This window comes from Patella vulgata, chromosome 1 (genome assembly GCF_932274485.2).
Source record: "Patella vulgata chromosome 1, xgPatVulg1.2, whole genome shotgun sequence".
Classification (NCBI taxonomy): Eukaryota; Metazoa; Mollusca; class Gastropoda; family Patellidae; genus Patella; species Patella vulgata.
In genome coordinates, this window is record NC_065879.2 from 30,273,854 (window position 1) to 30,299,097 (window position 25,244).

Sequence of the window (25,244 nt, forward strand, 5' to 3'; positions counted from 1 at the left end):
TTTTCTTTTGGGTATACTTTTCGTTGGGTGCATTAACCAGAAGGCCGTCCGTGTCGTTGTCTTGATTCATAGTTATTGATGTTTTGTTAGTCGTGTTTCCACAATTTCTTCGAAGTTGGTCAACGTTGCTTTTACCATTAACTTCCAAGAAGTTCATATTGACGCCATCAAGTGTCCGCGTTGATTGACGAAACGAGTCTTTGTGTCGAAATGTTCGAAAGTCAGCCGAACTAGACACATTCTCCAAATTGTCGGTCGACGCCTTCTTGCTTCCGTGATATTTAATCAATTCCTGTGAGAGTCGTCTTTGAATAATTAATTTAGTTTCGTATTTAACAGAACTTCGTCGTTGGGTGTTGCGATTTTGGGTATCATTTTCCTCTGTAAAGAGTCTCTCCGTCATTTGTCTGATTTCGGTACTCATGTCGCTTAGTTTAACAATGTGATTACGAGTAACACTGATTAAGTTACGGGATCTGTTAATGAAGAAGGCATGCGAGTCTTCTGCATTTTCTATAATAATAAAAGTAAACAATATCCTTTTTTAAAAAAACACTTCTGGTTGATTTAGAATCCTAATCAAAATATTATCAACAGTATTTGATTCACTTTAGTTTAGGGAAGGGGGTTTAACGTCCTACTTTTCTGCTCCACATACGCCAGGGACATTTTTCGAATTCTAGCGGTCCAGGGTTCTTTTACGTGCACTCCAATTTGTAAATGGGGGCTTGTGTTTAGTACCAATAGACGCTGTTTCTCACCACTGACAAGGGGAAACCACACCAGAAAATCCCGAGAAACTTTCTCAGCTAACACCGGGATCGCCCCGAAAACTGCAGGTTAGCGAACCAGTGCCTTACGGAAATCGCTTAAATTTAGGATGTGTACGATTTTAATATTGCAACATATATATTATAGCACAATGCTGTTCAGCTGGACTTTATAAAATTTCTCTCTCGAAACAGGTTCATGCCCTAGTGGTCGCTCCCTCTGGATTTTCAACTCAGTTTTAAGGAGCTTTGTGAAAAAGTGACATAATGTTACGAAACGAACATTTAACCATGGGTCATTTAAAAATTCGGAAGCTGTTTAAATAATTATATATGTATGATTAAAGATGGTAACATTTAACACAAACTTACTGATGGATGATCTTCTTCTTTGAAACATGGTTAAATTGTGATAACGCAATTCCGTGACTAATATCCTTTGGGTGTGTAACTAATATGAAGGAATCTATTACATCTCAAATGACTATAGGAAATTGGTTCCATTGTTCTTCACATAAAAGGGTATGATAATTGGTTGATCACAGTATATTATACACCATATTGTCCTGCACATATATTTGTCTAATATGTCAAGAGTTTAATACTTAATTAGTGATGGCATATTGTTTATTACATACTGGTATATGTTGTTAATTGATTTATGACCTCGATGTGTTATTTGGTAAGTAGACTAATAATTATGAAGTAGTCGTTTCCTCTCACTAATAATTTAAAAAGTCACAAATCTGATCTCCATAATTTGAATTAGTGTGTCTGGACAACAGTTAAGTCACCCCACCTCCCCACTTCCTGTGTTGCTCAGTCGGGATGGGTTTTAAAATAAGGTCTTACAAGTGTTCTTAAGATAGCAACCCAAACGATTAAAACAAAATACATAGGTTAGACGTCATCTTGAGCAAGATGTTCGTGTATAAAAATGGCGGCTTTCAAGAATTGAAATCCACAGAAGTAAATTGATGTATTTGGATGATTTTGAGACCAGTATGCTTTTTGATAGACTAGTTTTTTTTTGGGGTTTTTTTTTATAGTCTATAATTCCCTTTTAATGAATTATTGTCCGTTAAAGAATGTGACATGTAAAATAGGAAGATATTCTCAAATTTTCATCGTTTTATTAAAGACAATCCCCTATAGTTTAAACCTCTGATAACAACTTTGTTGTTGTTTTATAAATAGATTATCAAATAAACATCTTTAATTAGATACAAGTAAAGAATATTAGTTTCACGTGATTAAATATTTCACAACAATGATGATAAAGTTATCGATATAATTGTAACCGATATTCAAAGACTCGATTTACAAGACGCAAGTTTTATATTGCTGTAGACGCAGTGGATGCCGATGCTGACGTTGGCTATCGTGGACTGTGCTCTGATGACGTACTGATAAAGTCGCGCCTCACGTGGTATTACCGCCCCTCCTATATATATTATTATTTCTTATATATACCAGTTGACTGAGTGGAAGAAACAGCTTCATCTAAGCACACCGAAGAAACATCGACATCCCATCAAAATGAGCGGTTATCCAGGTATGACTCAATAAATTCAATTTAAATTAATTTATTTTTATATCGAAAACCAGCTAGTGAACTATTGATAAACAGGAACCCCTTAAATATGATGTAAACAAATTATAGCCTGACTATATAATTTTATTTTTATTTCGCGAATTTGGTCTATTAGCAAATATAAAAAGGTTATATGAGCCATTAGAAAACAAATATCCATTTTACTTATATCAAACTTCGACTAGGAACTATGCATAATGAACGATGTGTATAAAATTTAGCGTAAAAACATTGAAATGGTGTGTGACGTCCTATTGTTAGTATAGCGTAAAGGGGGAGAAGAGGGGGTCACTGTACATGTTACTATTAGAGAAAAGTCACTGTATTGAAATAATATATATATATATATATATATATATATATATATATATATATATATATATATATATTACATGTTAGCAACTTATCTTTCTTTTCTAAATCTTTGTTTCTATTTTTTGGTGTTTAATTTTTAAACAACTTCTTTTAGTGTACGATTTTCATCTTTGACTGTTAATGTTGTCGCACTTATTTTTGTTTTATTTTTAACATTAAAAGCTACGCTTATCCTTCATAAATCGATATTGGTATAAGGGTGAACACAATACATTTCTTATCTAAATTTGATTTCAACATATATTAGATTGAAAGATCAAACTGTATCTGATACCACATTGATAAACTGATACGCCATGAAAGATAATTAGTTTATATTGATAACGTTATAACATCTAGAAAAGACTTCAGTAAATAACTTTAAATTTAAAGATGCTCAATTGGTTAAATTGTACATAATTTAGTTTAAATATTGTTTAAATGTTATTTATTTGTATCTATCTTAGGTTACCCACCAGCTGGTTCAGCACCCCCACCACCATACGGTTACCCTGGGCAACCACCAGCAGGTTACGCACCACCCCCTCCAGCTGGTTACAACTACGGAGCTCCACCAGCCACATACGTTGTCAACAGACCCCCACCAGTACAAACCATAGTTGTAGAGGTAAATATACGCTTAGGCATAGATCTTTTCAAGTGGTTTCGTCTTATGAAATACATCCTTTTCTTAAAGATGCATTATGTAAGAGCTAAATCATTAATTAGACATTTATTCACACCCCAAGCCAATAACCAACTCTCTAGATTCTCGGATGTTTTTTTTCAAGGGATTTGTCAGATAATAATTCAAATAAAAAAATGGGTAATCTGGACTTTGTTTATTATCATAATAACGGTAGCAATGACAATCCAGACTACAATAAATCCGGTCAGAATAAAGTAATTTGGCTTAAATTTTCAACTTACTTCCTTTTCATTGTCTAATACATAATGCATCTTTAAGAGGGCAAAGTTTATATAGCAAGCATGCATGTACATGTGATTATCGACAGATTTAAATTTGTTAAAATAAATAAAACTAGTCGACCATTAATAATAAATTTTCTATTTTATTTTCAGGAAGGACATCATCACCACCATGGACACCATGGTCACCATGGTCACGGTATAGTTGATGAAATTCTTCACCATGGTTTTGGCCATCATGGTCATCATGATCATCATGGCCATCATCACCACCATCATTGTTGAATAAAATGGATGATTTTGATGGGATTAGGGGTATTTTGTAAATAACAAATATATATATTATTATGTGAAAGAAAATTCTAACAAAACAAAAAAACAAAAACATTCTTGGTGAGAATAAGTATCCTTGCTACATAATGTGAAAAAACCCAAAGAGGACTGAATGATAAAATAAGTAATCATAAGATAGTGACCGATTAATTTTGTTGCTTTTGAACATTGAACTGTGATAACTGTAATCATAATCCAATTGTTTCGTTTGTATGCTTGATATAATTGTGATGCACAAATTGACTCTCACTGTTTCTTTAATTAATGCACGGCACTTGCAAATCATTACTGGCTGGACTGTGCAATATTCCTTTGTGTGCCAAAAAGGTGTAAATAAATAAACTATATTATTTCGTATTTTATTGATTTAAATTCAAATGCTCTTACTGTTAATGTACAACTATAATTTATTTATCAATTCTGATTAAAGTACTGAATTTCCTAATCTGTTCTGTTGTATAGTCATAGGGAAATAGATTTGAAAACTATATATTCGGCTCTAGACATCTTGCATATCATCATAACAACTAATGAAATATAATGTTGCTTTTGGGGTTTGGGTTTTTATAATTATTATAAACTAACAGACTAGTGAACTTGGACAGATTCATAGATGCCTCTAAATTAGAGTACCGTCCATTAGAAAATAAATTATTTTTTTAAATTTTGGTTGGTATTAGTTAACACTTTTGTTTTCCTCGTAACGCTGCCTCGCACATGCCTTTAATATTATTTTAATTAATACCAATATTGTGTGCCCAACTTTCGGAAATCCTGAATAGGTAACCGAATTGGGCTGTTATGATGCTAAACTTATCTTGCACGGATGGAATTCTATACCAAAAACGTGGTATTTTCTGTTTCTTAGTTTCCTGCCCCAACCGGGCTAATAAAGACGGATATATGGCATGCAGTGTGCTATGGAGAAGGGAGAAATTTTGCCTGAACAGCGGCGTTACGACCTACTCCTATTTCGAACTCGACCACCCCAGAGGTTCCTTTACGTGCACTCCAACGTGTACATGGGACCTTCCGGCATGCACTACTGACAGGCATAGGCGTACGGGGAAATTTTTGACTGGGGGGGGGGGGGGCGGTGGTGGTTGGTGCCCAAAAAATGTAGCTAGGTTCTTAGTATGTTACATAATAATAATAAATTAGCTGTTAAATTGGACACATTCAAGAACGCAATATTATTTTATACAACTTTTACAAAGTACAATTGTGTGCCCAAATTTTCCCAGCATTTGGTGCCCAAAATGGGGGGGACGGCCGCCCCCCGTCTCGTACGCCTATGCTGACAGGGGACATAGGAACATCACGAAGAACAAAGATTATCCGAGCCACCTAATGGTCTATTTGGGGAATGCTGTATAAATTTGTGGAGATAGGTAGGGTGGCCCATGTACTCACAGTAATACAGTCCACCGCTGATAGTTCGAGACTACCACTGAAGCGTGCACATTCGCCGTGCCGAGACCAACTTTCTGACAGTATGATACTATAAATAGCCATGGCACGTGCAATTCTCTACAAATCTATCAACTATTACAGCCGTAAAAAATTTATTGTTGACGATTTTGGATAGCAGTTAAATTAAGCTTCTTGGTTATTACAGCAGATTTAGAAATTACGTTCGTTTCATTTTTTAAATCGCTTTATCATTAACTGTACCGTTAAGAGCGGCATCTTTTGGTTTAGTACAAATAATATATCTGAATCACTCGGGTTAGGCAGGAACATGATACTAGCAGTAGTTTCATTTTACTTTTACAAGCTTCTTAAAACGATTGTTGAGCTACCTAACGTGCTTATTTCTAAATTCAATTTCTTGTTCTAGCTTTCTGTTACGTTTCGTAAAAAAGTAGTCTTGATTATCCCATCCTGTCAATCAGACGTAGAATGGTCGATAGACTGGTTAAGCGAGACTAATTTCAAAACAAGGGCACGTAACCTATCTTTTACTCAAAAGTGTCTGGATGTTATGGACGACTCTTGGAACCAGTTTTCAGTCTATTATTTATACATGATTAATGGTCATAGCTTATTAAGTACAACATGATCGTTTATTTAGTGACTATAATTGTGTGAAACTGATTTGAGGCTTGGCATATATATAAATATTGTGGCGTAATTGTCGAGATATATGGAGATATTTATTTATGGTGGGTCACCCTAAGATAGGCTTGTAGAATTTGATTACATATATTACCTTCAATAAAGCAGACAGGGTTTACATTGGTATACTTGGTGTTTTGGGAGGTCCCGTGTTCATGGGATTTGAGTGAAATCGCATCTATTGTGTTCACGGTTTTCATGTAGAATCTTACATCAGTCGAGAACTGATTTATTATGCTGGTTCAGTTTTCTTCATTATTTTCAATAAAGGCTCTGTCGGGGAGATTTTCAAAACTTCATGCCAACTGTCTATTATTAGCATCTTTAATATTTCTTGTTTATTTACATTTGTTTATCTTTATTTATTATTATGGGAGCTACATACAGTATTTGAAGATACATTATGGGAGATTAGATAAAGAGCTGGTAGTTCTCACTATAATAGTTAAAAAGTAGATAATTGAAAATTTCAGTCAAATTGATCCTTTCTGAACCGAGAATTTAGCGATTGAATTTTAGGCGTAGCCTCGCTCATCATTACTAAAGTCGGTACGATATAAAAAAAACACAGCATCGATTATCCATTTTTTATTTAATCATCGATGAGTCTTGAGCAGGAGATCGGATTGTAATCCAGTAAATATCGTAGGCTAGCGATGACATCGAGAGTTAATTATGGTCTTGATAAGTTAATTAATGTCTAATTAATAATTTAGATAACATTTCAGGCCTATATAGAAAGACCTGCAATAGGCAGATTTAGCTCTTGCATAATGTATGTGTAAACAGTATTAAATTGGCTTGATATGAAATCTGAATATAAATTATTCGATGGATAAATTTGTGACAAGATTATTTTATGTCTAACATTGTTTATCTTATTTATAAAAAAGGTATCTTACACTCACATTGTCAGCTTAATCACTCACGAAAAGGCATCACGTATTTTTGTTATCCATGGCCATGAAGCCCGTGCAATTTTCGTTCCAAATTTAACCTTAGTTACTACGTACGTAGTTTGCAATACCTTATATGGCATGGGACCGTATATGGTAATCGAATTCACAAGCGTTGATTTGCTGAGAAATGATAGCAATCTTTTGTTATGCATGGTTATCGGAAAGTTCTATATTCGCCATGTATTTCAAATGGAGTCACGACAAAAGTTGTACGTTGTATATATAAATGGTGATATAACTAATATAATAATATAGGTAATAATGAATATATTGACAATTGAACGGCATCGTGCTTATAGAGAATAGTTTGGGATATCAATCGGTTAATAATTGTCCGTGTTATGAAATGAAATGGGGTTTAACGTCCTACTGTTCTGCTCCTAACCTGGGCTAATGAAGACGGGCATACGCCATACAGTGTGCTATGAGGGAAATTTTGCCCGAACAGCTGCACTACGGCCATACTCTTATATCGAATTCCAACTGCCAAGGGATCTTTTACGTGCACGCCAATGTGTACACGGGACCTCGGATTTTCGTCCCATTAGAACGACTAGACAGCTATCCTTGTCAGCCCCTCCGTCCTGCATCACTGACAAGGGAGAACCACGCCGGAAAATCTGGATGAACTTTCTCGGCCCCGACCCCCAGGCTAGCGAGCTAGCGTCTTACCCACTTAACCACGTGATCCCCTGAAGTCAAATGAGAGAGAGACAGAAATGGGGTTTAACGTCCACTCGACACAAACTAGGTCATTTCGGGACTAACATATGGTTTAATTTTATTTACATAATTCGCTTGCGCGTAGGGGTCTTTAGCAGTGGGAGGAAACCGGAGGCCCCGGAGAAAACCCACGAGGTTGAACAGGCGACCCTACTCCTTGCCACGTACAACCGGGGATTCGAAACCACGCCAGTCGACTCAATGACAGACTTTATGATACAGCGCGCGCACGCTAACCATTCAGCCATTCAGCCATCCAACCCCCCTTGAAGTCAAATGTAGTGTTGAAGTAGATAGTTATGTCGTAATGTAACGCGTAACTATTTTCCTACCTTTTGACCTCAAATAAAGTCTTACGCCAAAATTACAACTTAATTTTCATTCAACTCTGGATAAAATTACAGGGTAGAGTCTGTTACCCGAAACAAATTCAGCCACGGCTTCCACTTATACTACTTCGATAATTTCTTGGCTTATTTCTAAAGAACTGACCCCAACAAATATCAGATTGTGTGTGTTTTGTATAAATATTTGAGGACTTTTAATATTGAAAATAATGATATTAAATAACTTTTTACATCTTACTTTTGACTTCGATAAAGCGTTAACCAATAGAGGCGTTGTCCTTCCAACACTACATTTTACTTCACCCAATCGCACTTTAGCCGAAAACCGTCTAGCGGTAAATTTGATAATCTCCTAAATATACAAGCTGATTATTCATAGGGAGTAAGTACAGTAAGTTGCCTTTGTGAAAATAGGCTACGTGGCAAATGAAGACAATCCAAGCAATTAGAGCATTTCTTAAAAAATAGGAAAAGCTGAGATTAGGGAAACACTAGAGTGACGCTAGTTTTGGATTCACTTCACTTGGGTAATTAAAAGCCAAGATAATGTTACAAATTTGGTTGAGGTCAAAACAGTGAGTCAGTGTTAATTTTAGAGGTAAAAAAAATCAGTAAAAAATAAAGTTTTAACTACTTGTCTCAGATGCATTATATAATTCTCCACCAATAGTGTACTTAAAGGTAGATAGAACATAGGGCCTATTGTAACGTGTCATGTCTCTGGATAGAAAATCCGTGCTTTAAAAATCTGAAATCCGTGCTTTGAAAAAATGCTATGTAGCCTTGTGAATCTGGCAAAATTCTATGAGGAAACTTAGCTATCATTATGATCATCGACCACATTCGATTTCTGTTTCAAAAGTACGCCTTAAAAAGTTTCTTTGGACTGTTAATGATGCTGACACACGGTTATAAATATAAATATGTTAATTCTGTTATACTTGGGTTATAAAAGTGGAAGTGTGATATCGTGTTATCGGGTGTCAAATGAAATTTTCACGGAACACCAAAACACCGGAAACCGTGCTTCGCCAATAAAACCTTAAAATAGGCTCTGATAGAACAAACCATTTATGGCAAATGGTCATGAATTTCAATTTTGAAATTTAAATATATATATTTCAAGGTGTAACGTTTTTTTTTTTACATGAACATCAAATTAAGGGACGAGGTTAACTCTTTTACTGACAAAAACTCTAACACTAGCACTAATTTTTTGTACTGACCTCACTCGTATTTCTAGGGCCCAGTAACAAACTTAGTCACCATGGGTGACAGACGAGTCAACCGGTGCCGTGTGGACGACTCAGCCAATGTATTTTGATATTTGTGGACGACGTAACTACACTTTTTGTGTGGACGAGTTAACTGGCATTTCATGTGTTAATATTAGATTTTGAAGGGGATGTCCCTGTTATGATAATAAAGGAAGTCTGCTCATTATTTTTAGTGAATTTATTATATCGTAGAAATTTTTTAGAGAATGTAATCTTTTTTCACATAAATTCGTTTTCAGTTAAAAATATGCTTAAGTAATCAAACTACAAAAAATGGACTTTTGTTTTGTTATCGTCTTGTAAATGTTCATTAATACGCGTTGGCGCGTCTGAATTCGTGTGTGAACAAATAGGAGCATGGAATGTAAAAAGAAGTTGGCCATGTCTGAGATACTGTATCGTACATTATGTAACTATGCACAAAATTTGTGACAATTAAATTAAGTATAGGTCAAACCGCGTGTACAATATTAATCATCGGTCATAATTATGATATGATAATTTAGTGGTCTGCATCCACGCACCTGCTGTGTGTAGTTATCCCCCTTAAACCATGATCCAACCTTGGGCGAAGAAAATGACGTCATGTTCGCAATAACTTCCAGGTCATCCGCCATCTTCTGAAGGAAATCGATGCGATAGATTATTTTCAATCGTTGTACAATTTGAGTTGTAGGTAAGCTATACCTTTCACACCCAGAATTTTGTTTTGGTTGAATATTTGTGTTATAATAAAAATATTAATATGGGAGAAATTCATTTGAATTTAATGTCTGATTGTCAACAACTGAAATTTTTAAGGAATCAAGACTCACTCTCAATCAACGATTTCTTGGAACATAAAGTCCTATTTTATTTCGTTTTCGAGCACTTCCTAATTTACGACGCTTAGTTTTGCAAAACTTGTTGCCTTTACCATTGCATGTGTACAAATGTTTAGGTACCACTACTTTCTTTGTAATTTCTGCAACATTCTCAATTCATTTAATATTTTGGATCATGTTTATTTATTTTAAAGAAAGGGAGATAACTTGTTCAGAGCTGTCAAATAATTTTATATCAAATTGAAAGAAGACCATGGCCAGTAGAAAAAAACCTTTGTTTAACACTAAACAAACTTTATGTGTTCCAGTGTAGAAACCCCAAAAATGCCAAATTCAGATCATAGGTACTAACCCTATCCTCAAAACACAACCAGAAGTCAGCGTTTTTGAGATTATATATAAACTTGCTTGGATTGATCATTCAGTTCCAAGTCCAAGGCTGAGGAAACCTATTGAAATTGAATCAAGTTAGATTTTTCACACTTAAACCTTGCAAACACTTAAGATTTGAAAGTTTTTTTTAGACAAAAGAAAGATAGGGACAAAAAATTCAACTAAATATACTGAGACGCAATAAAAATTATACTGCACTATTTCAAATGTTTGATTGTCTTTAATCATGCATTTCTGGATGTACATGTAACTGCATCAGGTCACAACAATAACACAAGAGAGAATTATGTTTCCATGATCACAGAAACACACAACAAACCAATTCTCTTGAGCACAAAAAAAGAATTCGAGTGCACAATTGTATTAATGAGAACAAGCTTCAGGTACCGTACTGCTGCTACTGCATGGTTCACATGTGTTCATCACTGCTGAAACTGTTTGTCACTGATTATGTTTGTCAGACTGTGGGACTTGACAACATCGAGATCACTGTTTAGACTGGGCAAGACACTACTGACAGTGGTGATTACAGCAATGGCATGGTTTCCTCTTCTCTTATAAATTCAGATTCCACCATAGAAATTTAGAAATGCTGATCTGAGAGGGTGCTGGTGTGGCATTTTTCAGACAATATCTTAATTTACAGTAAAATGTACTCAAATAGATTATTTAAAGTCTTGGTGATGCATTTACACTTTTCATAAAATTTTCACAACTTAATTCATGCTAGTTAAAGTAGTGCTGGCACAATATATCATTAAATCGATGTATTGCGATTCACCATCTCACAATTTGGTATTGGATCAGGAGATACTGTATCGTTTTTTATATGATTCTTTTATATTTTTTTTTTTCTAGCTTCAGTAACCAACCTTTTCCCCCCTAATTATCCTCGCCACACATTATTCATAGGTACACAAACACTCTTAAATTGTTTTGGTCCTTATTTTGATCTGTCGGCCACAAGTAGATAAACGAACATTTCAAGCCCTGGACAGTAATTGCAATTTGTGACTCCAATAATATATCAATTATTCATTTATCCTGTTGTTTTCTTGGTAAAAATTGACCTGGTTATGAATCGCGATACGTATTGTAGCACCCTAATTGCAATACGTATCGTATTGTGACTGCAGTCACAATACTCAATACTAATTTAAAGATGCATTATGTAAGAGCTACATGTAAATTGCCTAATTCAGATCTTTTGTTTGGCCTCAAATGTTAGATAAATCATTGCTGTTCTTCAAAGGCAATAACCCCACTCAGAATGAAGTAATTTGACTGAAATTTTCAACATTATTTCTTTTTAATTATCTATTTTTTTAACTATTAAATTATACCGAGAACTGTCAGCTCTTTATCTAAATCTTACATAATGCATCTTTAACATTTAAGTATATGTAAGAAATCAAAATATCAATGATAGATTGTTTCGTGGCTTGGAATACTATTGTTTTAAAAAGAGGTCCATCAAAAGATTTTAGTGAAGATTATATGTTGTGCTGGCCTTTGAACCTACATGTATCCCAAAGATGCCGATGTTCACAGATTTTCAATTCATGATACAGAATACAGTTGAACTAATTTTGGTCTAATATTATTTTTATAGATTTAACTTTCCTCAAAATGACTTTCAGAACATTTAATTAAGAAGATACCGGTACATGTACCGCTAGCCAATGCAAGAAAGGTAGAAAATCTTGTTTGTATTGCAGCGGATCAAAATGAAGCCCATCAAAAGATTTTACCTAATCCTTATTGGTGGCATTGGCTTGTTGGCATGTGTGTTGCCTACAGAAAATCTCGAATTTTGACATATTTTCAGTTCATCGCCATGAACCATTTTTGGACTGATATTCCTTTCAGAGATTGACTTTTCAAGGGATTCATAGTTAAACTGTATAGGACATATCACCTTACATGTAATTACATGTACATGGTACACATTTAAGGACTAAGTGTTAAATTATTGAGATTTGCTGACTGATTTGATTGTAAGAGTTTTTAATAAAATTTGATCGAAAATCTAAATATCGATGAAATCATACAGATATTTATTGACATACATCACCGTTACACCACGTACATGTGTATTAAAATAAATAGGTGAATATTTTTAATTATTACCTACATGTAGTCTGGTTATTTTATTATTTGAAATTAGCTATAATTATTTTGTTGTTATAAGTCCTAGGTTTCTTTAAAAATCATTCTTTTCCGTGAAATTAATACAGAGTTAGATATTGGAATTCTATCTCTTTGGCTGGATAACAAAACATACAAATTCAATATACATAGAGCCAGCTGTGCTATTTAATAATATTTAGATATGACATATATTGTAGGAAATCATTTTCTTTTTATTGCCAATCTCAGCTGTTGAAATTTATAGGTTTTCATACCAGTAGATGTTCCTGTAGTAATTGAGTTTGTGTTGGCTGGGATATTGTTTCCTTATAAACGGTGTGTTGGTCTAGGATATCCAGAATAGAATTACACAATTTGTTAGACAGGGTTAGATGGTTCTAATTTCTACCATCTGCTTCAAATGTCTTAATGTACAATTTACAATGGAGGTAGACAGAGCTAATGTGAACTAGAATAGTAAATTTCTTGTGCTAGTGTCTCGAACAATTATTATTAGAATATTGAGTTTACCTCAGGTCTAGTCTAGTCTACATACATATATATATGCTTCCTTGCTACCCTTAGCAACCCAGTTTCTAAATATAGTATTTTCCCATGTAAGCGGTGCCAAATATCTACATGTACTCTCTGATAATCTCAGGAACTCTAAATAGTGTTCTATCTTATGTTGTGTACTGCAAGTGGTAGGCAATCCACTCATCAAAGAGATTGTATACAGTGATAGTTATCACCTTCTTGATAAAACCTGGTTATTATAGCAACTGGAACTTCCTGTTATTTAGTTTTCAAGTCTTGGATAAATTAGATTGGGTGCTGAGTCATTTTGATACCAAATGATGTATTTTCTGTGATTTTGTTTTGGCCTAAACTAGTTATATGGAATAAAGTGTGATGGTTTTGTTTTGAATAGGTTTTCGTTTTCGCCTGTTTAAAAAAGTTTCAAGAGCTGTTTATGTGATTCAGTGTGCGATGTTATGTGTTCAACAGCTTTAAATCGTATCTAATGAATATTTTTATCTTGTTTGTGGTTTAGAAATCTGATCTGTATGTAGTTGAATGTGTTATTTGATATTTATTAGAAAATGACTGTGACATTTCTGTAACTGATTAGAGAATCAAGCTAGTAAAATGAATAATACATGTACATTAGGAGATGATTTTCCTGATGATTATATTGAAATTGTTAACGAAATCAATGATTTTATCCGTTCTCTTGGTTCTACAGAGAGTGTTGTGGACGCAGGGGCAACATCAAGTGGTGGGACTGTCGAAGCTAGCACCAGTAGTGCCAGTGGGAGTTACGCAACAAGTGGAAGTCAATTATCACGTGAAAGTGAAGAGAATGATTATGAACCGATAGACTTTTTCCAATCTCCGTGTCCCTCACCACCCCCTACTCCTAGGAGAGTTCGACGGACTTATATCAAAATGACGGAGGGTGGACCAAAACATGTGAAGTCTCTTCACAACTTTAAAGGCAGCAATAATGATGAGGTAAGTGCAAATTATATTTTACTACTAATTTTTGTCCTCTTCCCATCGAAGAAAACAAGGAACTATTAAAATGGGTTTGTCCGTTTGTCTTTCTATTTGTAATCTTTTTTTGGAAGACAGTGATTCTGGCTCTAATTGAAGTAGAATGTCCATAGTTGGTGTAGGTGTATGGAAGATAACTCCACTACATGCAAGTTTGATAATGATCGGGTTAAGCAGAGTGGTAAGCAATTTGATTGCTCTGTGTTTTACAAAGAGACAAATGATCAAGTAATACCTGTACATACCAAATACATGTATAAAGTTGTTTGAGTACTTGAGTACACATGTGTATATAGTATCTACTTACTGTGAATGATAATGTGGGATTAATACGATGCATCAGGGGAATCTGACCAAAGGTTACAGCCATATCATATTTATATATTAACTCCTGGAGTTGTCTTTATTCAGTGGTGTTGTTTTGCACCACATAGATCAGTTGTAAACACATATCACTTTTAAAGCTGTTCATCTATCTGAGTCAATAGAGATAAATGATAACAGCCATTGCTTACTCTTACAATATAATATGTTCTTTAATTTTAAAACCTTCATGATTGTTCAATGATCCCTGTACTTTCTTGTTAGGGGTAACACCAGTTGAGTTGGTATGAAATAGAGTGACTAGTAATTCATATGGGATGACAATAGATCAGTATAAATGGTTATATAGCTTTGTAAATAGACAAACTGTTGTGTTCTTGAAAGAGTTAGTTGTCTTAATTTGTTGTTATTTTCACGACGGACATCACATCTTGTTATTATATATTGATATACATATAGTGTTATATTCAATGCATCATGGGTCTATTATTATGACCTTGTTGTATCACTTAATAAAGTATTAATAGTAGTTGTAGCATGGAATGAAATACAGGTCCCAGTGTTTACTTGGTAGTCTGTGCCAGCCGAAATTAATGATAGATAATATTTGAAAGTGATGCTGCAATGACCAGGTTCTCATCACTTGCACTTCCAGACATACATACATACATGTAACCATGAAGAATAAATCTAAAATGAACATGATATACATGTAACCAGTTTGGAATTATAGTATAGTATTAAGTAAGGATGTAACGAGTCAAAAAAAATTGAACCGGTTAACCGATGGGCAAAAAACCGACCGTGACCGGTCAACCGATTCACTTTTTAGTTGCGGAGTTATTAATCGCCGGACCGTACGCAGGATTAAAGTTTACTTTTTCACACTGTTTAACTTCGTTTTGAATATAAGAAGAGTTTATTTATTGCAGCTTATTTTGTTTTTCATTCAAATTTCTCGGAAGGAAACATTGCGTCGTCTAACAGTCAAAAAGGTCATGGTCTCACGTGGTCGTCACTCGCCCAGTAGCACATGCCGTTGTGTGACAGATCGGAAAATTGATACAATATTATTAATGTTCGACCCGTTATAAATATAGGAACATTCTATGGCCCCACCTACCTCCATCTCAATGTGCAATGTTATAATGTAATCCATTAATAAAATATTTAATTCGACGTCTTTATTCGCGCGCACGGCATTACTTTCATTTTCATACGCATTTAATAGTCAACCTGTAGTCAAGATTACCCAGCCCGAAGATACAACGCAATAAGTCGCTCTTTTCTGGAGAGTCTTAGATCACGGTCAAAACATTATTATAACTTACATAATTTATATTTATAAATATTGCCGTATTAAAAGCTAATACTATAAAATTTGTATGTTTACCACACGTGACTGAACATGTGACCCCATCGAGCCAATGAAATGACGAAAAGATTATACCATTTGGCCACATGCCAGAGGGACGAAAGATACTTTGTTTACGGCATAATTTTTCTACTACGTTTTCGAGCAGCGAATACGACCGTTTTATTACCGGGAAATTTTTGTATCAACGTGTAATATGAACAAGAGAGCCTGGGCTAATGCTAGTTTACTACTAGGTCGATATACACTGACATTGTTATATAGAACGAATAACGGTCACAGGAATATCGAACCGGTCTGGTTGCAGAACCGAACCGTAACCGGTCAACCGAGTAACCGTTTACATCCTTAGTATTAAGCCCCACTCTTTCAATTTCATTGGAATTTCGAGTCTATAAAGTAGTATTACTCTTAATTGTTATTTTAATTTACAGATTTTAGTCCATTTCTGCCTGTTGGTCGTTTTGAATTTATTGCAATGAAAATTAATTTCTTTGTTTTGTACATAAATCTTATATATACAAGAAGTATCCATAATGCACATCATGTGGTGTCAATTATACATGTGTTGTCTAAGTACCATATACAATGTACATTCACTTGCAGTTTCACAAAAATCTTGAGAATGCAGTTTATATTCTCTGACACTATATATAACAACAGTAGAATGTTAAACCCCATTTCATTTCAAATCTAATTAAGTTTAAGAAACAAAAAAAAAAAAATGATCAACATTACTGTGACATTAATGATTTTTCAACCCAGATCTTTGTACGATTTCAAACATATTATATCAAAGAGGAAACCCCAAAATTGCTTGCCTAACATTCAGTTAAAATGGGCACTGTATTAATTCAAAACTTTTATTGACATGCATATGTTTCTAACTAATTTCTTATACTCTCACATTGCTTGTGGATGCTCTAAGACATTATTCATTTTCAGCAATTTCCGATAATTACTGACAGTTATGGCTCTTGATCACTTTGCTAAATGTTGTGGATGCTCTAGAACTTAAATAATCATAGAATTGACTTTAAATTTATACATAGCCATGAGACAAAGAGTTATTGCCCTTGATCACTTTGAAAAATGTTATCTTCACTCTAGATGCTAAAGATAATAAATTTATTTATATAGTGCATTTATTTTTGCACACCCTCTGTTTGTTCATGAAATGAAGAAGTCTTAAAATTACTTTCAGAGTTATTAGTCTTGATCACCTTTAAAAATCATATTTTATGATTGATTAGAAATTAATACACAGTATTTATGTGATATTCTATTAATATTGAATAATTTCCGAGAACTCAAACAACTAAATTTATCATGATTTGTATAATAAATGTTATTATCTCGAAGAACTAGTAGCCAATCAAAGTTTGATTAAATCTATTAATTACTAAATGGATTGTTACTCTCAATCAGTTTTTAGTGTCTTTTAAATGCTTCCATTATACAAAACAATAAATAGTGTGTGTGAAAAACCTTGTCGACTGCTTAAACAACTGACATTCTGTGTGTGTATGTTTCACTTCCCAGTAATCTATCTCTCTAATCGTATATGTATCAAATCATCCATCTTTGATTCCTCCAAAGACCTTTGTCTGGCAGTCCATCTAATAAAAGAATGATTGTTGATAATATGATTACTGGTATTCATCAGTGTCATGTTTTATATAACAATTGTACTATTAATGGTATGAATATGGTGGGGTTCGTAAATAAGTTGTAGATTGACTTCAGTGACGTCTGCTGATTATAATCTTAGTGTGCCACTTGGTTGTTGCCAATATCAAGATACAATATTTAATGCCAATGTCAAGATTTATCCTAGAACAGATCAATAGAAATTTCCTGCCCCACAAAATAGTCGATTACGTACATGTACTACTAGTAATTCAAGAATATGGTTGTAACAGATTGTGGAATTTTATGATATACATGAAACATTTTCAATTTTCAGTTGGTTTTAAACATTTATGTATGCCCACATTTTATTGTATTGTATTTCACTTCATCGATCTTCAACAATAACTTACAAAGATTTTTTTAAAATCTTTTTGGCACCACCGCATTGGCTTTTATTATGATGCAGTTTGTCTGACATTGGTTATTGTTATTGTCGATCCTATTGAAAGGAAGATCTGTAATGCTTTTCGATAAAACTTATGGTGCTATTTCTGTTTGTTACAAAGGTTGTGGAACTCAACAAAGTAGCCTTTTGATTTTCATTGATTTTCGATCATAGCTTCCCATAGTTCTGCCCCTTAAATTTACATGTACATCCATTGGTCCGTCGTTCACATATCTTATTAACACAGTAAAGACTACAATACCTGTAATCCATATACCTTTTTGAAATGATACAGGTTGTCTATCCTATTGAAATGATAAATGCTATAGATTGGTTAAGAAATCTTGTTGGCACCTTATAGACTTTGATTATGATCTGAACTACTGAAGGTTTTTAAATTTTTATGAGTTGTTTACCTCATAATTATTTGAAGGACTAAGCTGTGAGTAGGTGTACATGTATGTTTCATTGCCAGGTAATCTATCATTTGTGTTCAAGTTTTTTTAGAGAAAAGTTTCTTCAAAGACATTTTATTTGAAATCTGTCAATTTTTAACGTATTGACTTCTTGTTTTGAATATATTGTGATTCAGCCTTTCATTTAATTGGCTTTAGGATGCATGTGTTTGTAGGTAAAAATTGTTGTTTTCAGTTACTTTCTGCCATGATTAGTTTTGTTAACAATATCAACATTTAGTACATGTAGATATGTAAGAGGTATTGAAAGGTGAATATTTTTATACCTGTATACCATATGTTATCTACTACATACTACCTACTTTATTACTTACACATGTTTACACATTTGACATGTTAGAATCTTACACAGTTTGCTTGCTAGTCTATGATGGTTTCAGGTGTATCGAAGTTCTACTCTCAGATCTTGGTTGGAATCTTAGGCCTACTGGGAAGTCATTCAACGTGGTTCTATTCTTTGATTTGTCAGACATTTTCTTTATTGGAAACAGGAGGGTTGATAAAGAAAGACAAGTTTAATGATTTGATGTTATCCAAATTATCTTGTCCCATGGTGAAAAAAGTAATACTGTTCCCTAGACACATCTTACACCTGTAACAGTTGAGTGAAATTTGTTCTTGGTGTTATATGAAAATTGAGCTAGCCATATCACAATGCTTCTTCAGGCCTTGACATGTTTTAAAAAAGCTACCTGTCGCTTCAGTAAATAACCTGTCACTCTCGATTATCAAAGACCAATCACATGACACATATCCATACATGTAGGTACACACACACACTCTTAAATTGTTTAGGTCTTGACGTACATTGCTCCATATAAATATCGTAATATGAAACCTTTTTATTTCTTCAACATCGGAATGTCTAAAAGTTCTTGAAAGTCGGCGAATCTGCTTTGGCTCAGCGACTCGAAGATTCGTACAATTCTATCATGTGTATCCATGTGAATTCTGCCAAGTATCATGGTACCAAACTTGCGTACTAAATCGAATACTTCGCCGTTGAGGTGTAGAATTCAGATTTTAAAATATCATTAATACATTGATTATCAAAACATGAATTACACCTGTGCATGGTACTGTATTTACATGTACCGCGTGCGGAGGACAAGTAACGGCCCCTGGAATGCCTTTCTCACATATCCTGTCAGTTTTTACGCTACAAATTATATTTATATATGAAATATTTTTCCGATCTAATTATTTGATTTTGTAAATTTTTTTATAAATTATTCATAGCCTTTATTTATGGAAACTGTTTTAAACTTTTTAAATGATTAAATATGCCAGGCAACGAGCCATGTGCATTTCCATTTCAGCTACCATTATATTTACTGTGGTGTCGTTACGATAGAACTATTTTAGAATACTTCATAATGCTATAAACTAATGTCAAGCAGATGAAAACAAGCGTAGATGGTGTGAAATTCATTGTTAAAAAATTGTCTACTTCCAAACTGTGTGAGTAACTGTTGCCTATGACAGAGGGAAATGTAAACGGCGCAAATGGCGGTTTTTCGCAGTATTTCCGTGCTTAATTCTTGCATTTAGAAACGAATAATTAAATGTACTTGACGTAGACGTGAGTATTGTGGTCTTAAGTCAATTTACTGAACATCAAGTAAAATTTAATCCACCTGTTGCAAGCGACAGGTAGTTTTACTTACTACCTGTCAGACGAAAATATCGCCTGTCGGCGACAAGTAGACAGGCGAACATTTCAAGCCATGTTCCTAAATAATGCTGTCTTTCGATCTCAGATTTGATTCCGGTGATTGCAAAGAAAGTTCCATGGGAGTTTTTCAGTCTGGTTTCCTCATGTCATGGATGGACACCATCTAGTCATTCTGAACAGTAACACAGTCATTCTGGTTGGTAAAAAAAAAATGAGGTCTCGTGTACATGTTGGCAAGGATGTAAAAGAACTGTCTTACTAGCAGTTAGAATTCGATCCAGGCAAAATCTCCCGCATATGCCCATTTTCATTAGCTCAGTAGGTGCATAAGTGTAGGACCTTAAACCCTATTTATTTCATTTCCATGTATGGGGGTTATCATTGTGTGGCTATCTTATGATTAAATAAAAATATAGCACCTAACAGTGAAGATTTAGCAACATGTGTCTGCAGTAGCGCAGGCTATTATGAAATGAAATACTGGTACATGTATATGGATCATGTCTCAGATGTCAGATTGATCTTTTGAAAGCAAACTGTAAACAAATTCCACACCTGTATTTGTGAGAATAAAATAGGCACAAGTTCTCAGTTTAATGATGGGCTTGTCTGTCTAATGGTCGTAAAATCATAAATGGTGTGTGGCAAGTAGCAAAACCTATAGGCTGTAGTACATGTAGTTTAGACATAAAATGTAAGAGCAGTTTTGGTGATTAGACATGCTAAATACATTACATAGTCCATTTCTTATAAGTTGTATGGACAATATTGAAACATGGTCTACTTGTTGTAGATTATGACATTAGAAGGATGTTTGGTATAAGTATAGTTAATAATAATATAATAAGGTACAAGGAATTAAAAGATGCTGGGAAACTTCATTAATCTACCATAGATTCCTTTACACGTTGCCCTACATGTAAAAGAAAGCTGGGCAGTTGGAATTTGATGACGAGTATGCAGAAACACAGCTGTCCAGGAAAAAATTCCCCTCAGACCACTGCATGGTTTATGTCTGTCTTTATTAGTCCAGTTGGTTTAGAAATGTAGAATGTTAAATTCCATTGCATAAGTGTAAACTGTCCTAAATTTAATAATCTTTTATTTTTAAAAATATTATTTTGTACATACTTTAGTACATCATTTTTTATACAGACACATTTTCATGTGGACGCATATTGTCATCGCCCCTGTCTGTCTGGACGTCCGTCCGTACACAATTTGTTTGTGGACACTACACAGGTCACAATTTTTATCCGATTTTGACGAAACATGAAATAAAAGTTTATATTCCAAAGATCTCATTTCCTTTCGATATTGGCATGTATCGAACCGTAACTTCATGGATTATGACCCGTGATTGTACAAAAAATCATGTTTTTAGCTTGTGGGCCCTCTAGAGGATACAATTTTTATCTGATTTTAAAAAACATTAAAATGCATCACTGTTACACCCTAATGACAGTTGAATTTGAATTTCGTGAAAATCGGACCGAAATTTCCTGAAAAAATGGCCGCTGCTTGTACACAAATAGTGTAAAAGTATGTAGTACCAAGGTTGTTGACCCTCTGGAAGTCACAGTTTTTATCCGATTTTGATGAAATGTAAAATATATCTTTATATTCCAAATATCTCAGTCCCTTTCGATATTCGTGCATTTCAGATCACAACATCCTGGATTATGGCCCCTGATTGTATGAAAAATCGCCTTTCGTTTAGCTTGTTCACTATCCATCTCTTGCAAAATGTGGGCGTATCTTACCTGGCAACCACTGGTTCAATTTACTATCTATCATCTACATAAATTTAATAATCAGTTCCTTTTAATAACCATTCTATAAACATACGATAAATTTAAGTGTATGTATGTATAAAGGTTGGTAGCAGGCACTATATAGGAGCAAAGCCTAAAATTGGGGGTAAAGTTGATAATCTGATATCATTAGTAAAACATTAATTTCTTGCAGTAAATAAGCGTATAAGATGTCCCTATGGGCTTCTTTTTCACTTTGCACGTATGGTGCAATGCTGAAAATTGGTGTGAAATATTTTAGGGGGCAGGGGGTCCAAAATATTTCGGGGGGGGGGGGGGGTTGCAAAAAACAAGGTTCAAAATTGGTCTTAGTGTTAATGGTTTGCTTTGTGAGTCGACGGGGGGGGGGGGGGGGGTGCGAAAATTGGTGTGAGATTTTTTAGGGGGAAGGGAGTCCAAAATAATTGGTGGGGGGGGGGACAAAAAAACAATTGGTCTTAGTGATCACCTTATAGATAAAACATTAATTTCTAGCAATGTTAATGGTTTGCTTTGTGAGGGCTAGTGTGTGTGGGGGGGGGGGGCAAAGCCTAAAATTGGTGGGAAATGTGATATGTAGAAGTGTACAGGTTTCCCTTTGGACAACTGTATAGCCTTGCGGTTAAGCACAATTCCTAAAGTGGACGAGAAATGTGATTATGTTGATATACATGATGTTCATTTTATAGATTCTTAAAGCATAAAATTTACAGCACTGTACAGCTCTAAATAAGTGTATATGATGCCACTTGGACTACAAACATCTTTCAAAATTTTTCCTAGTGAGTGGGAGGGGTGAAAAAAATTAAGACGTAAAATCCTATTTCATTTTATTTTCATTAAAATTTGTGTTTTGTTATTCACCAGATGATTATATTTATATACATGTACATATTGACATAACTTACATACTTGTTGTCACCTGATGACATGCTCACATTGACATAACTTACATATCTGTTGTCACCATGATGACATACATGTATAGCTCTTTGCACAGTAAAGTGACGAAACATAGCAGTCAACTTGGACATGTTATGTTTTTGTTATTGTTCCTTATAGATATATAGTTGAGGAGACAGAAAAGGCAATATAAAATACATCCATGAAAATTACATATTCTTTTTCCTCAAAAAGTTTTAAACCTGCATAATTTGGATGGAGCCAAACTCCTGAAAAATAGTACCATTGGATAAGGCTTCAGATTCCCAACAAAACTTTAGTGTATGTTTGAATTATTTGGATAAAATTGTTCTATAATGATTAAGATCTGAATTAAAAAACACCACAGTCTCAAGTGCCTGTAAAAATAAACAATATCTTTCCTTCAGTTTTCTCATATTTTTTCCCATTTTCCGTCTAAGCGTTGATGTTTTACAATAAGTCCACTCACACTCACATTGGTAAAATTTGGTAGAATTGAGCATAAATATGTCTTACATTTATCTATTCTGTATTTAGGACTCATTTTCATGCTATTTTTACTGTAACAAAATGTCGAATGTCAAGTACATGTACAATTCATTCCATCCACAAACACATAACGTTGACTTTGGATAAAATGCATTCTAAAACTTTTTGTAACAACTCAGAATTTAAACATCCATGTTCATGCTTGCTTAGGTTGAGAGTATCTGAATAATCATAGGTGGGTCATTTTGGGCTCTGAATATGTATGAATATATTTTAAGATTACTGATACAGGAATTATTATAAAACATTTGGAAGATGTTCCATTATAGACAGCTGTCTTGTGCTGATAAAGAATGGCTCCTTTACTAGATAGATTAAATATAAATATTACCCCTCCTGGCTGATAATTCCAGTATCAGTTACATACCCAGTGGTTCCTAGTCTTAGACTCGGCTGCATGCAGTTCCACTGACCTTAAACAAGTTCATTTCTGGTTGAAGAAGTGTGTGGTTGGTGTATATATGAATGGTATAATATTTAGCAAGAAGTGTGTGGAATTAAGAGAATTACTGAGATTAGATTTTTATCTTGTGTGTGAAGGATTTAATCTGTGGTAGATTTGGTCTGTACACCCATATCTTGTTTCTGCAAGGGTCAGATGGAATTTCCAGACCAGTATTAAGCTTTGATTTGTTTTGACTTACACCAAATACCCTGTCAAAATCTTGATTGAGTGTTTAAAGTAAGTTATGTTCTACTTGTAAAGATGATACTCCATATAGTTATAAATGTTTTAAGGGGTGTAAAGATTTGAGATATAATTTAGCCCTCTGACGAATTCTTTTTGAAGGAATGTCTTAGATTCGGATGATTAATTGTTATTTTAAAATTTTGATACCTGAAAAAAAGAATTATGACCTGTGAAACAGTTAAAGCTAAACAGTAACCATTATTTAGCAATTTAGATATTTTAAATACATTCAGGAATTGTAAAGTCATTTCCTTTTCAGTGTCTGAATTGTGTTAGGTAACTTAATAAGAGAGAGAATTTACCTTGTATTAACCCATTGACCCACTTTTTATGTTTTGGCACCATTTTGCTTTCCAAACTGCTTGATGTACTAGGCTTAGATTTTTGTCATTCTATATGAAATCTTACTTTTTTTTAAAAACATTAAACCAGAAACTAAAGAGGGCAAGTAGGTTCTACATGTACATGTATATTAGTTTTTCAAGGTTATTAAGTTATTGCATGTTTTGTCTTTCCACTCATCTGTTAAACATGTGCGCTTTAGATCATATTAAGATCTGTTATTGGGTCATGGCAAGGTTTTGATCCCATCCTTGTACGTGACAAGGAGTAGGGTTGCCTGTCTAACCTGATGAGTTTTCACCAGGACCGCATATTTCCTGCTAAAAAAAACTATGTGCAAACAAATTATTGAAATAAAGTTGTACCATAATTATGGTAGTCCTGAAAACGCCTAGCCTACATTGAGTTAACGTTTAACCCCATTTCTCTCTCTGGCACAATTTGCAGTGTACAATGTATGCCTACATGTATGTTATGATTAGTAAAATAATAGTAGCATGTCAGTGTAACCTTCAATCATCTGATGAGTCATATAAAGCAATCAGGACGACTTCAACCATATCTTTTATTGGTTTTCTAAAAAACATAATAGTTATGACAAAGCATTTAGTTACACACAGTGCAATATAAAAAACTAATGTATCCTTCATTTAGAGCAAACATTCTGTATAATGTTTTATTTTATGATCAGTAGTGGAATACCGCGTTT

General features: G+C 34.2%; 1 protein-coding gene and 1 long non-coding RNA gene across 5 annotated transcripts in view; both read left to right on the forward strand.

Annotated features, from left to right (window-relative positions):
* Window positions 1-2,169: 2,169 nt before the first annotated feature.
* On the forward strand, window positions 2,170-4,426 carry LOC126809204 (uncharacterized). Its single transcript, XR_007674886.2, has 3 exons — window positions 2,170-2,325; window positions 3,186-3,346; window positions 3,802-4,426. It is a non-coding gene; the product is annotated as an uncharacterized LOC126809204 (long non-coding RNA).
* A 5,573-nt stretch (window positions 4,427-9,999) lies between these two features.
* LOC126810688 (rho guanine nucleotide exchange factor 7) overlaps window positions 10,000-25,244 on the forward strand; it is a 43,992-nt gene continuing 28,747 nt past the window's right edge. For all 4 annotated transcript variants that reach the window (XM_056099658.1, XM_056099659.1, XM_056099663.1 and 1 more), the window contains exons 1-2: window positions 10,000-10,081; window positions 13,999-14,267. In XM_056099658.1, coding sequence (XP_055955633.1) covers window positions 14,202-14,267 — 66 coding nt within the window. In that variant the 5' untranslated portion in view covers window positions 10,000-10,081; window positions 13,999-14,201. The remainder of the gene's footprint in view (window positions 10,082-13,998; window positions 14,268-25,244) is intronic.